The sequence below is a fragment of the Urocampus carinirostris genome, chromosome 9 (assembly GCF_059441175.1).
Source record: "Urocampus carinirostris isolate Australia breed hairy pipefish chromosome 9, RoL_Ucar_1.0, whole genome shotgun sequence".
Lineage (NCBI taxonomy): Eukaryota > Metazoa > Chordata > Actinopteri > Syngnathiformes > Syngnathidae > Urocampus > Urocampus carinirostris.
In genome coordinates, this window is record NC_142357.1 from 32,863,014 (window position 1) to 32,875,798 (window position 12,785).

Genomic DNA, 12,785 nt, shown 5'->3' on the forward strand with positions numbered 1-12,785 from the left:
AAATGCATCAAATGTACAATTCATGTTTTAATTAAAAAATGCTTTTTACAATGGCAATAGAGTAGTAGTAGTCATTTTTCGGGTGGGGGAGGGGTCAGTGGGGGGTTCCTTGGGAGAGTAGAGATGAGTAGAGGCACTTCACATTCTTATTCGCTCACTAGCTGCAGCTCCCACACGGTTGCAGTCCATTCTCGTTGCAGGAAGTGCACTTGAGGGCTTTGAAGGAATCCGTGAAGCAGTTGCGAAACACAGACATCTTGCTGCCATGGCACGTCGGGCAAGGGACGAAGGCAAAGCCCCCGCAGTTCTGGCACGTCTCGGGGTGCTGCACCCGCTGTAGGAGTAGGCATTCTAGATTTTTATTCTGTTTTCTCTTCGAAAGCTAATGTTTGTTTGGCTTACTCAGGCCTGGCCTTGCTCAGTTAGCGAATACAGTGGAACCTCGGTTTTCGAACGCCTCTCAGTTCGAACAAATCGGAGTCCGACCAAAAATTTCGAGAAATTCTTGCTTCGCTGTTCGGTCAAAAAATCGGAGTTTAAACGCCGGTAATGCGTGAGTGCGTATGCTAGGGTGCGATGCTGAGCGGCGTACGGGTGTTTTGGCCTCTTATTATGCCTCTGAAGAAAGTCAGTGCAAGCAGCAAAGTTGCTACAGGTGAAAAAAGAAAAGTAGTGCGTACAACTATTGAATTTAAGAAAGAAATAATAGCAAAATATGAAGGAGGTGTGCGAGCGCCTTCTGCTGACCACCACAAAGGTAAATCCTATTCATGAGATTACGATAATGCGAACGTACGATTAGCCTGGGTTACCTTTAAGTTTACGTTAAACATTCAGGGTGTTGGAACGGAGCCCAACATTGAGGGTGTTGGAACGGAGCCCCCTTTCCAATGAACCGCTCACCACTTGTTGTGGAGACCCGGGTGCTAAATGACTTGTAAACCACCTGATTTTTTTTATTTTTACACGTTCATGTTAGCGTAATCTTTCGTTCTGAAGATTACGATAACGCGAACGTACGATTAGCCTGGGTTAGCTTTATGTTTACGTTAAACATTCAAGGTAAACATTCAGGGTGTTGGAACGGATTAAAACGATTTACATTATTTTTAATGGGAAAAGGGATTTCTGTGATCGAACAAATCGGTTTTAGAACAGGGTTCTTGAACGGATTATGGTCGAGAACCGAGGTTCCACTGTACTTTTACTTTGACCTGAAACAAATCACTCCTACATTGTACAGGCTTCTGCAGAAAGAAATAAGGAGACACACAAAGCTCCACATGCTGCCTGTCTTGTCTATATTGAAAAAAAAACCTAAAAAAAAATCTCTTCTCTTTTACCTTTTTCATGACATACAATACATCGCAGACACTCGCACTGAACAACGGGGCACTCCAGTGCGAGGGTCACCAACCTTTTAGAAGTTACTTTTTCATTACTTATTAGCACAAAAGGCTACCAGTTGGATATGTTTTCTAGAATAACGAGTTATGTACTTAATACTACGCTTTTATTTTTTTAATATTATGTTAATACCTGGTTGTACTAGTTAGATAATTGTAGAGGACCTACACCGCCCTAAATCCATTTTCACTTGCCTTTTTTCAACCACTGACTCTCTTAACAGCTCGAAAGACCAACAATCCATTCACAGGAAGTGACCAGACTTTCCAGCTGAATAATAAAAAATTGAAACCCCCAAGTGTTAGTATGTAATTGAAAGACAAATGATTTGCATGTGTCATGTTTCATGATAGAGGATTTACTGTATGTCTTGTGTGTCTGCTGGGAAAAATTGGCTTATTATCAATAATTCTAAGCAACCTATTGGAGATTTTTATTTCGAAAAGCATCAACAGGAATTCAACAGTCACAGGTCCCGCCTCCAGTGACCATGACATCATCAATTTAAAAGGAGAGGCGCAAATGGCATTGTTTCTCTCTCTTCTCCCTCTGCTACTTGTGCTCCAAAAAAAAAAAAAAGTGAAATAATTCCTGGCATGAACATGATACACAGATGCTGAACATTCATCTTATGATTACATATAAAAACTCTGGGTTTTATATCTTTTATACAAGTGGAGAGTCAGGTCATTTCCTGTGACTTGATCGTGGGTCTTTTCAAAAAACGGGGAAATGGATTTGTGGCAGTGTACAGTATATCCTCCACTTCAATGGACTGCAAAATTGATATTTTAAAGCTAAAAATACAAGATGTTCGAGTATTGCTTCCTTAAATGCTCTACAAAATGCAATGCTATTTCCAATGATTCATAATAATAATAATAATAATAATAATTTCCTTGTATTGTCATTCTGTGTAACAATGTACACAGAACGAAATGTCGATTGCATCTGACCCGATGCAGCCGCAGCCAAGAGAGGGCGCCGCCGACCACTTTTTAAGTCTTAGGAATGACTCGGCCGGGGCGCGAACCCGAACCTCCCAGTCTCAAAGCGGGCGCCTTACCATCTGAGGGAAACCTTGAGCCCCACCAACTGGCCAATTTGGTAAGCAAAATATTAGATTCTGAACCAAATCAATATAATTTACGTGGTTTGATTCTAAAAAATACATTTTATTTACATTACAAAGAAAATGTAATCAAACTGAAGAATAAAGCACATTGTTGACACAGGCACTTGCCATGTTAGCAAGAGGGAAGGGGGAAGACACTCTAGGTAAAAAAGTACTTATCAATAAACTCGGTTTTAAGATATTCAACGTATTGAAATGATTAGGAATTATTTTCACAGCGTGTCAACTTTGAATATTTGCCCAAAACACCAAGACAGTTTGTTGCGTTATCTTTCTTTGTGTACTTCTGGGAACAAAAGGAGCCCCTTGGTGGCAGTGGTTGTAAGACGCAGCACATGGCCTCATAGGAAGATGAAAAAAGTCAGGTTCCTATCCCTTTTGGCGGTGGACTTCACGACAGTTGTTCACATCCAGACGACAGGGAGAGAAAGAACCACAGGCACTCCAAGCCTCGTGGCTCTGGGGTGGCCAGGGCCCAAGCCTGTGGACCTTGGTTGGCCCTCTAATAATAATAATTGTTGATAATGGGGAAAATTTATTGCAGACACACAATGAAATAAATCCTCTTTCACAAACATGACACATATACGAATCAATAATCTTTCGATTACTTATGAACACTTTTGGGTTTTAAATCTGTACTATACAGTTGGAGAGTCTGGTCACTGTCTGTGAATGGATTGTGGGTCTTTCAAGATGTTGGCAGTCAGTGGTTGGAAAATGGTTAGGGAAATAGATTTGTGGTTGTGCAGTTCCTCTACGTTACAATAATTATTATTAATTCACTGTTTTGGTTCACATCCAATCTTATTTTAAAATCTATATGAGAAAATGTCTATTTGTCTCAGGTTTTACTCATTATATTGTTGTCATCGAGCAATGCTTCTCAAATATTTTCTGCCACACTCCCGTCAGAAGAAGAAATCCTGTCGCGCCCCTGCAAGAAGTATGTTTCCTCATCCTGGTTAATTATTTTTTCATGGGGCCACTTGAGGTTCTGCTCCACTTTGTATCTCCACTTCATACTCAATGCTTGTACTCCATAGGCACGGTGTGGAGGTTTAATGTAAACAAACACTTCCAACGAGAGAGCCACTGCTCCCCTAGTGTAGTGGAGGTGCAATTGCACTTGATTCCTTGTAAGACAACTGGGGGGAAAAAACTGTAGAATATATACAGTGATTCAAACAATGTGATCATTTCTAAATGGACTAAAAAATGATTCTTATAATGATAATTTGTTCAAATGATTGATAGTAGAAGCCTCCAATGCTATTTTGGGGACGGGTCACTTGTAAGCCCTTGGTTCATTTTTTTTTTGTTGCAACGTAATCAAATAGAAAAAAATAAACAATAAATATAAAGAATAGAAGCAACAACCAACAAAACATCATGCCAGGTAGAACTTAAATCTCCTAGAAAATCACAATGACCCAGCACTCTGCTCCGACTTAAAGTCCGGAAAGTACAGTAGTGTATTAAATAAGTTAGATAATATTATTGCCTGCAACAATTCCAGAGGGAAAATAGTGTTGGAGCAAAATCCATAATCGGACTTTCCACATAGTCACTTATTGATCGGGCTAATCTTCTATAATGCTAATGTTCTATTGATGTGTGTTTGTGTGTATCGTTGATGAGTTTTGAAAGCTAACCTCAATTTTGGTCAAAAGATCTCGCAGTTCTCCGGATTCATTCATGCTCAGTATCTTCTCAGCACCCTGAAAATATATTTGTGGAAATAGAGTCGTGTCAATCATTTCATTTCTTTCAAATATGTGCAAAATTAGCTCAGTGTTTACTCAATTCATTCTAAAATATTCTGATCTTTTTGATCAAACATCATCTATTTCCTATTGATTTTAAATAACAGACACATAAAAGAATACCACAGACTTGGTCACTTTAGGTCATTGCTAAAAAGGTATTAAAGTAAAAATTAAATTTGTTAAATGTTCAAGCTTCAGTGTGTAATATATGAGCACTGTATGGTACTGTATTGACTATTTTGCACGAAAACCTGTGCCAAATTCAGAAAGATGCCAGACAAATATGGGTAAAAAACTTCATTTATTTAATAAAACATGATTGATTTAAGTGATACGCAAAATTACAAAAAACGATCATTTATAAAAAAATGAACCCAAAACCGGTGTGGTTTGGCCACTTTGAGTATCTGTAGTTAGTATTCTTCTTTGTGATTTGTAACACTCATTTTCTGTTGCACAACACAATCCAGTGACATCTTGTGGTCAGATAATACACCCTGTCCTTTAGAGGTACTGTTACTTTGCGTTTTACTTGCTTTTATTGTTATACTTTATTTAATTTATAACTATTTTGTCTCACAACCCTCCTCGAAAGAAGAAATCTTCCCGCGAACCCTCAGGATCTTTTTTTTTTTAAAGTACTCACATAATACTGTTTTGGAGAAATTATTAGTGGTAACACGTTACCTCCGACCATGCCATATCTGTGTTTTTCTGCACATTTTCGCTGATTGGGTTGTAATGTCTTTAAGTGACAGCTTAATTTGTTTGGCTTCATGCTGTCCGCTGCCAACATTTTGAACACAACAAGCACGCCGGTCTTTGGTGGTCTCCCTCCGTGGTTGCAGAAGTGCTACGTAGGCTTCGTCAAACTTTTGCGTCCTAGCTTTCGGGAGGAGACTTTGTTTGTCTCTGTAAGGGAAATTATGGTCTCAGTGTGCCTTTTATACGATATTCTATATTTTACACCCAATATATATTTTATACGTTTATATATTTTTATAAATTTATATGTTTCTATATTCTACTCAAAACCAGTTGTTCTCAGGAACAAGCACCTTCAAGATCAGGAAATTAAGGTTCCCAAGCCCAAAAAATTGTGTCTAATTAAAAGCTACAATTCAGACACTCACTGGTAGACTCCTACCTGTTATTAAACTGGTGCACGGAACTCCTTTGCTAACCCATCTACAACTTGAAGGCCACTGGGTATTTTCTCAAGACTCCTATCTTTTCGCTAACAATTACCTGCCGTAGTGTATCACATGAACCATTCAAAGGAATTTGTTAGGAAAAGGAACAGACTTCAAGTATATTGTTATGTGTCAGGACCAGAACGGAGACAGGACCCACTTGCATTACGTTTTTCTCAGTTTTATTTGAAGAAAGGAAAGGGTTGCACCCACGATGCGGTGGTCACTGGTCGCGGGAAGCAGGTCGCTCTGAACGCGGAAGTGGGACTTCCGTGTCGGGAATGGAAAAAACGGGTCAGTAGCCGGGACAGGAGAGCAAAAAACGTGGTCAGGATCAGAAACTGGTCGAAGGCCAGGAGAGGACAGTAAACGTGGTCAGGATAAAAAAACGGGTCGAAGCCGGGAAACAGATGGGAGCAAAAACAGGTGTGAGTCAAGGTCGAAAAAGCTTGCCTAGAGTATACTGAGGTTTGCAGATGGACTGACAACAGGAGACAGAAAGCAGTGGGTTTAAATAGGGACAGGGAGCCAATCAGAGTCCGAGGCAGTTGGCGCAAAAGGAGCGGGCACAGGTGCATCACATCGGTAATCATGACAGTTATGTTAGCTTGTCCTCCAGTGGAAGATTTTACTTAATTCTTTCCATGTTTATTATTAGGTCAGAGTGCCCTTTAGTGGCCAGCAGTGTATATTACACAACGTAACCAAAGAAATCGTCCAATCAGAATCATTTTCCGTACACGTGGGTTTTTCTATCCTCCAATCAGAATCCACGAGACCGTATAAAAAAAAGGCTCACACTTCAGTCTGCAGCAGTATTTCATTTCATTTCCAGAACGCAATTTTGCCTTGTGCTTGCTTTTTTTTTAATAAAGGAATTTGATTGTAACTTATAAGTTTCTTATTTCATCCGGACATCGTTTTGAACCTGACAGTCTCTATACTCCTGCTTTCTTCGCCTGTCTCCGCATCCGTGGTAAATTTCTTTTTGATTGTTAAAATTTGTTTTCCTGGGGTCACTTGAGGGCCTGCTACACTTCATGTCTACACTTCATACTTAATGTGTATAGTCTGTACTTAATGCACTGTTTGAAGGCTATATGTAAACAAACCACTCTGTCAATGAGAGCGCTACTATGCCCTAGTGTAGTGGAGGTGCAATTGCACTTTATCCTGGAAAAGTTCCCTGAAATCAAACGCGCCCCCCTCAACAGAGCTTCGACCCCTATGACGACATAACATTCCAACAATTTTACTCTCTAAAAAAAATCCTTTTTTGTATTAGTAAATATGTCAAGATTACTAAAGCGAGGCAACTGAGCCTGCTCCCTTGGCGCCAACTTCCTCGGACGCTGATTGGCTACCTGTCACTTTTTATACCCCCGTCTCCCTGTCACCTGTTGTCAGTCTGTCTGCGAACCTCAGCTTACGCTAGGCAAGCTCTTCGACCCTGACTTACTCCTGTTCAGATTCCCGTCTGTTTCCCGGCTCCGACCTCTTTTTTGATCTTGACTACGATTTTGCTCCCCTGTCCCGGCTACTGATCTGCTTTTTTCCCGCTCTCGACACCACCATCGCTCGCCATGGAAATACCACTTCCGAGTCTGAGCAACCTGCTCCCCGCAACCAGCGATCTACGGATCGTGTGTACTATCCTTTCCATTCTTCCCAATGAAACTAAGAGAAACGCACGCAAGTGGGTCCTGTCTCCGTTCTGGTCCTGACAAAATATTTGTGATGAATTACAGTGAGGGCAGCACGGCGGCGCAGTGAGTGCATGTGCAGCACAGTTCTAAGGTCTTGGGAACCTCCTGTGTGGGTTCAAATCCAGCTACCGGACTTCCTGTGCAGAGTTTGTATGTTCTCCCCGTGTTTGCGTGGGTTTCCTCCAGCCACTTCGGTTTCCTCCCACATTCCAAAGACATGCATTTCAGGTGGATTGGCCGGTCCAAATTGTCCCTAGGTGTGAATGAGCGAGCAAGTTGTCTGTCCCTGTGTGCCCTGCGATTGGCTGGCAACCAGTTCAGGGTGTCCCCTGCCCACTGCCCGATGATTGCTGGGATGGGCTCCAGCACCCCCGCGACCCTACTGAGGATAAGCGGTGCAGCTAATGAGATGAGAATTACAGTGAATTCATTAAAGAAAAATATTACATTGCGGAGTGGAACCAATTTAAATATTTTTTACTGTTGAAGCAAGCATTATTTTCAACATAATAATACTCTTTTTGTGACATCTAGGTTTTCAAATACTGACCCCAAGGTAATGTCCGTCCACGAAGACGACAGGCAACGATGGAGGCTCACCGACCCGCTTGCATCTCTCCTCCAGTTCTTTGCCATAGTCGCTGCCCAGTGCAATGTTCCTCTCCACAAACTTGAGCCTGTGGTTCTGGAAGATCTTGCGCACTAGCTCGCAGCGCTCAAAAGTCGTCCTCACCACGCGAAAACTGGTGGTGTAGATCACGACTCGGCCGAACTCCAACAAAAGATCCACCTGAGAACGACATTCACGATTCAGGTTTTCATGCGAGGATGCATCGGAGGCCGCCACATAGGATGAGGGCGGTACTGGATTAAATCTTAATGATACGTTCCGGTAAGTGTGTCAAGGAAAGCTAATCGGCGTAATGAATTCTCAGCACTTTGTGTACAAGTAGAGCGGAGCAGCATACAAAGAGGACCTTATTCCGAGGTGCCAGCTGAGCAGACAGCCACACGTTTTTTTTGGCTAAGGAGAATTAAGCGGGTTTACTGTGAGATTATCTTTTGTTTTAGTAAAGAGCGAGTAGACTTTTTAACAATGGGAATTGCAAGTTAATCAAAATCGCGTTCTATCCGGAATGTAGAAATCAGGTTTGACCTGCGTCTGAAGGCTTTTATCATGAGGTATGGGTTACTTTTGTGTTTGTGTTACATTTTTTCAATGCGGGCGCATGCGGCTAATATACAGGTGAGGCTTGTGTGTGTACAAAATCGGTTATCCTCCTGAAATGTGGTGGGTGCGGCTTATAATCAGGTGCGCTCTATAGTCCGGAATTTACGGTAGATAAACCAAGAAATAATGAAAGAGAGAGAGAAAAAAAAAAATAAGCCCAATTTTGTTGTGACAATAAGTTAACCCATTTTGTAACAATGACAATAAAGGTATATTCTATTCTATTCTATTCTATCATATTTGTCATGATTACAAATTTGAATCACCTGTGTTCGCTTGTTTGGGACCAACCGCCGTGGGTTCTGATTGGCTCCCTGTCACTATTTGAACCCAGTCCTGTCTGTCCCCTGTTGTCTGTCCGTCTGCGAACCTCAGTGTATACTAGGCAAGCCTTTTTCGACCCTGACTCCCACCTGTCCCGTTTTTGCTCCCTTCTGTCTCCGGCTACGACCTGTTTTGATCCTGACCACATCAGCTCTCCCGTCCCGGCTTACAACCTTTTTTATCCCCGACTACGTCTACTCTCCCGTTCTGGTTTACGACTCGTTTCCGACCCCGACCACGCCTTGCTCTCCCCGTCCCTGACACCGCCATCGCTCTTTACGGAAGATCCACCTCCGTGTTCGGATCACTATCCGAGTACGAGAGCAACTTTCTTCTGGCGTCCAGTGAGCATTGGATCGCGGGCGCCGCCCTTCCTCTTTCTTTCAATAAAATTGCAAGAAAACATTACGCAATTGGGTCTACCCTGTGTGCTGGTCGTGGCAATATTAGAAAAACGAAACAAGGATTCCTATTTTGAAATTTAGCACCAACAATGTTAGACGAAAAAACAAACAAAAGTAGAACAGCACATCATGTAAAATTGGGAGGTTTTCCTGGTTTACTGCTGAAAATATTATATTAATTCCCCACCCTACCAAAACAGGAAAACAATTATGTATGTTTTGATTTTCTTCACATCAAAATGTATTTGTCAAGTCCCATTTATTTGTGATACCCTTGATCACAAAACGTCTCAAAGGACTGCACAGGTTACAATGACAGCATCCCCTGATCTTAAACTAAAATGCGGACAAGGAAAAACTCAAAACCTCAGCACAGAGAAAATAAAAAACATTGAGAAGGGGCCTCACAAGTGGTATTCCCCCTTCCAGGATGACCAGGTTGGAACAGATCTAGCATTGGGTAACAGTACACAAAAAAACGTGAACCACGATTAAAAAAACGACACAGCTTCCCATCTTTGCTGGCGATGCAGAGAGTTAAATAGAGAAAAAAATAAGAGAAAGACAAAAGAAAGATGAAGAGAGAGAGAGAGAGAGAGAGAGAGAGAGAGAGAGAGAGAGAGAGAGAGAAGAAATAGAGAGAAACAGCAAGAATTAGAGAAAGAGAAATAGAAAAATAGAGAGAAATAGAGATAAATAAAGAGATAGAGAAGAGAGAAAGATAGAGAAAGCAAGAGAGATTTAGAGAAAGAATAAAATAGAAAGGGGAAATTAGAGCGAGAGAATAAGAAAAAGAAAAAATAGAGAGAAAAATAAAACAGGTAATATGTAGAAGTACTGTACAAACATTCAGTGTACAATAAGGAAATAATATCCCCTCCTTTTACCCCACCCAAAAACAACACAATAGACACAGACACAATTGTTAAAATACAACTACACCACAATAAATAATAATAAAAATAAAATCAATACAATTAAGGCAAGGAACAGAATAACCGTGTGAGGAAAGGGTTAATTTTTTTTCATGTTGGTCACAATCTTAGAATGTACTATTATTCATCCATTCATCCATTCTCTGCACCGCTTATCCTCAGTAGGGTCGCGGGGGTGCTGGAGCCCATCCTAGCTATCTTCGGGCAGCTTTTGGGATGTGGGAGGAAACCGGAGTGCCCGGAGGAAACCCACGCAGGCACGGGGAGAACATGCAAACTCCACACGGGGAGGCTGCGGTAGCTGGACTTGAATCCTGAACCTCCGCATTGTGGGGCTGCGCGCTAACCACCCATTCACCGTTCCGCCCTATTATTATTATTATTATTATTCAAATTCAACAGAAACTGTTTTAATTCTCAGATGCCCTAAAATATATGCAATGCCGATATTATTTATTGGAAAAAATATCAGTCTAAACGCCCAAACTTTTTATAAGATTGTTGAAGTCATCATCTTGTCATGTGGAAAAAACATTTCATTAATGAGACTTTATGAGATTTATGAGACATGTACATCGTAAGAATTATTTCTTCCACGTGATTTCAAACTGTGGTCATTTTTTTAATCCATTACATGTATTCAAAGTCTTTCAATACGGAATAGAAAATATGACCAAAATGGACAATCGTTTTGCATTTTGTCGTTGTTAATATTTCTTAAATCCCCCCCGAAAAATAGACTTGCTTTTTTTCACCGCGTTTACGTTGTAAATTTCTTTAAATGCCACATATACACAATCACAGAAATCGAGTTTTCATGTTTACATTGCAAAATTTCAATAAATGCCATAAAAAAAATTGTTTTCGTCAAATTTTATCAAATTTCCGAAAACCAAAATTGACCAAAGATTTGATTTTTTTACAATGTTTTCACTGTAAAATTTCCGTAGATGCCAAACATAAAAAAATGACGGAAAATAATGTTTTAATAATGTTTGGATTGTAAAATTTCAACAATTGTCTAAAATAAAATAAAATATTTTTCAATGTTTACATTGTAAATATTCCATAAATGCAAAAAAATTGACATCCAATTTCTTACAATGCTTACAATGTAAATACTACACAATGTCATGAACCGGAACAGGACGAGAACCCAAACGGCTTTTAAATTAAACAGAACAAAAATAGACGGGAACAATACTGGACAGGAAATGCAGGCAGGAAACCGGACAAAGTCGAAACCCACGTCTTGCGGGGCAGAGGTTTGTTGACGGACTGACAAAGGGAGAGTGAGAGCACTGAGCTTGAATAGAAGGGAAGCCAATCTGTCAGTGAGCCACAGCTGGCGCCACACGGGCGGCGTCAATTGGGCGCCATGGCAACCCTGACACACGAATCCCCCCCAAAACGCAGACGTTATTTTACCATTGTGAAAATTCTTTAGAATAGAATAGAATATACCTTTATTGTCATTGTTACAAAATGGGTTAACATATTGTGACAACGAAATTGGGCATGACACTCCAGTTTCACACAGTCACAGTGAGGTAAAAAGCCAAGAAGATAAAGGAACAGAGAAGATAAGGTTATAAAACAAGGAGGATAAGGCTATAGTTATAATTTACATGATTTTAAGAAATGTCGGCATGTAGAATGGTGCAAAAGTCATCATAGTGCAGAAAAAATAGTCAACATATGCATGACTGCAAAAAAATAAACGCTGATATCTGTTTTTTTATACGACAGGAGGTGACATACTACTGTACCCGGGTGAGGAAAGATTTTTGAATTCCCTCGTCATGTGCAATAATAAGAAAGACTTACACTGTTGCAATGTGGTAGGTTTTCAAAGAGCGTCTGTCCGGCACTGACTTTATGCTTGACTCCCCTCACAGTGCCGTTCTTGCTGAGGATGTTGACCCTCTTGGAGGCGAAGGTCCGCTCCTTGGCGGCCCCCGCAGCGTACGCCAGCAGCTCGTCCGGCTCGCTCTCGCTGTCGTCCAGCTCGGACCCCAAGAACGGGGCCCCGTCCCCGCTGGCGGCCGAACTGCTGGTGCAGTCCGAGTCCAACGAGTCGCAAAGTCCTTCGTCTTGGAACATCTCCTTCAGCACCCGGCCGCTGCTTCCCGAAGCCACCCGGAACCTCACCCGTTTCTGAGGTTTGGCCTGATCCCCGTCCATTTTTTGGTGCCCCTACGCTCTGTTTTGCATCACGGCGCACAGTTTGGCAGGGCGTCCCCTTCCCTTTGGTTCCCGGTCGAGTTTGCCATGGGTTTAGCGCCGTCTTTTAATCCGATCTAAAAAGGGCCGTCGGCATAAGCTGCCTTCCAGTCACACTCAGCTGCATTTCAATTATGCATGTGTTGTTGCCGCGGTAACCTGTGCCGGTGAGGTAAGGTGATCGCGGTGCGTGCATTATGCATCGGGGTTTACGCAGTTTTCACCCAAGCTTTGACACACGACTTTTAATGGGCTGTCATAGTGGGCTTTAATCAAATCACTGGACATCCTAGACGACTTTCATCCAGTGACACATCAATAGGAGAAAAAGTGTGGCAGAGCTTTTCGAATTGGGTCAGTTATCCCTAGAATACAACATTATGAAAACACCATATTTTCTGGACTATAAGGTGCACATAAAAAACAACATTTGCCAGGAAATTTGAAAATGTGCCTTA

General features: G+C 41.5%; 1 protein-coding gene across 1 annotated transcript; it reads right to left on the reverse strand.

Moving 5' to 3' along the window:
* Window positions 1-14: 14 nt before the first annotated feature.
* Window positions 15-12,453, reverse strand: grxcr1a (glutaredoxin and cysteine rich domain containing 1 a). Its single transcript, XM_088343547.1, has 4 exons — window positions 11,932-12,453; window positions 7,761-8,000; window positions 4,198-4,263; window positions 15-334 (listed from the first exon to the last, which is right to left on the reverse strand). Exons 1-4 carry the CDS (start codon window positions 12,286-12,288, stop codon window positions 158-160), a joined length of 840 nt encoding a protein of 279 aa, XP_088199673.1. The 5' UTR covers window positions 12,289-12,453; the 3' UTR covers window positions 15-157.
* Window positions 12,454-12,785: the final 332 nt, after the last annotated feature.

Bases quoted from the DNA above. Each gene is read 5' to 3' on its own strand.
- grxcr1a (XM_088343547.1), bottom strand. From the start codon at position 12,288: ATGGACGGGGATCAGGCCAAACCTCAGAAACGGGTGAGGTTCCGGGTG. The intron at 8,001-11,931 runs GTAAGTCTTTCT...TGTCGTTCTCAG, and splicing joins ACCTACCACATTGCAACAGT to GTGGATCTTTTGTTGGAGTT. The intron at 4,264-7,760 runs GTCAGTATTTGA...ATATATTTTCAG, and splicing joins TGGACGGACATTACCTTGGG to GGTGCTGAGAAGATACTGAG.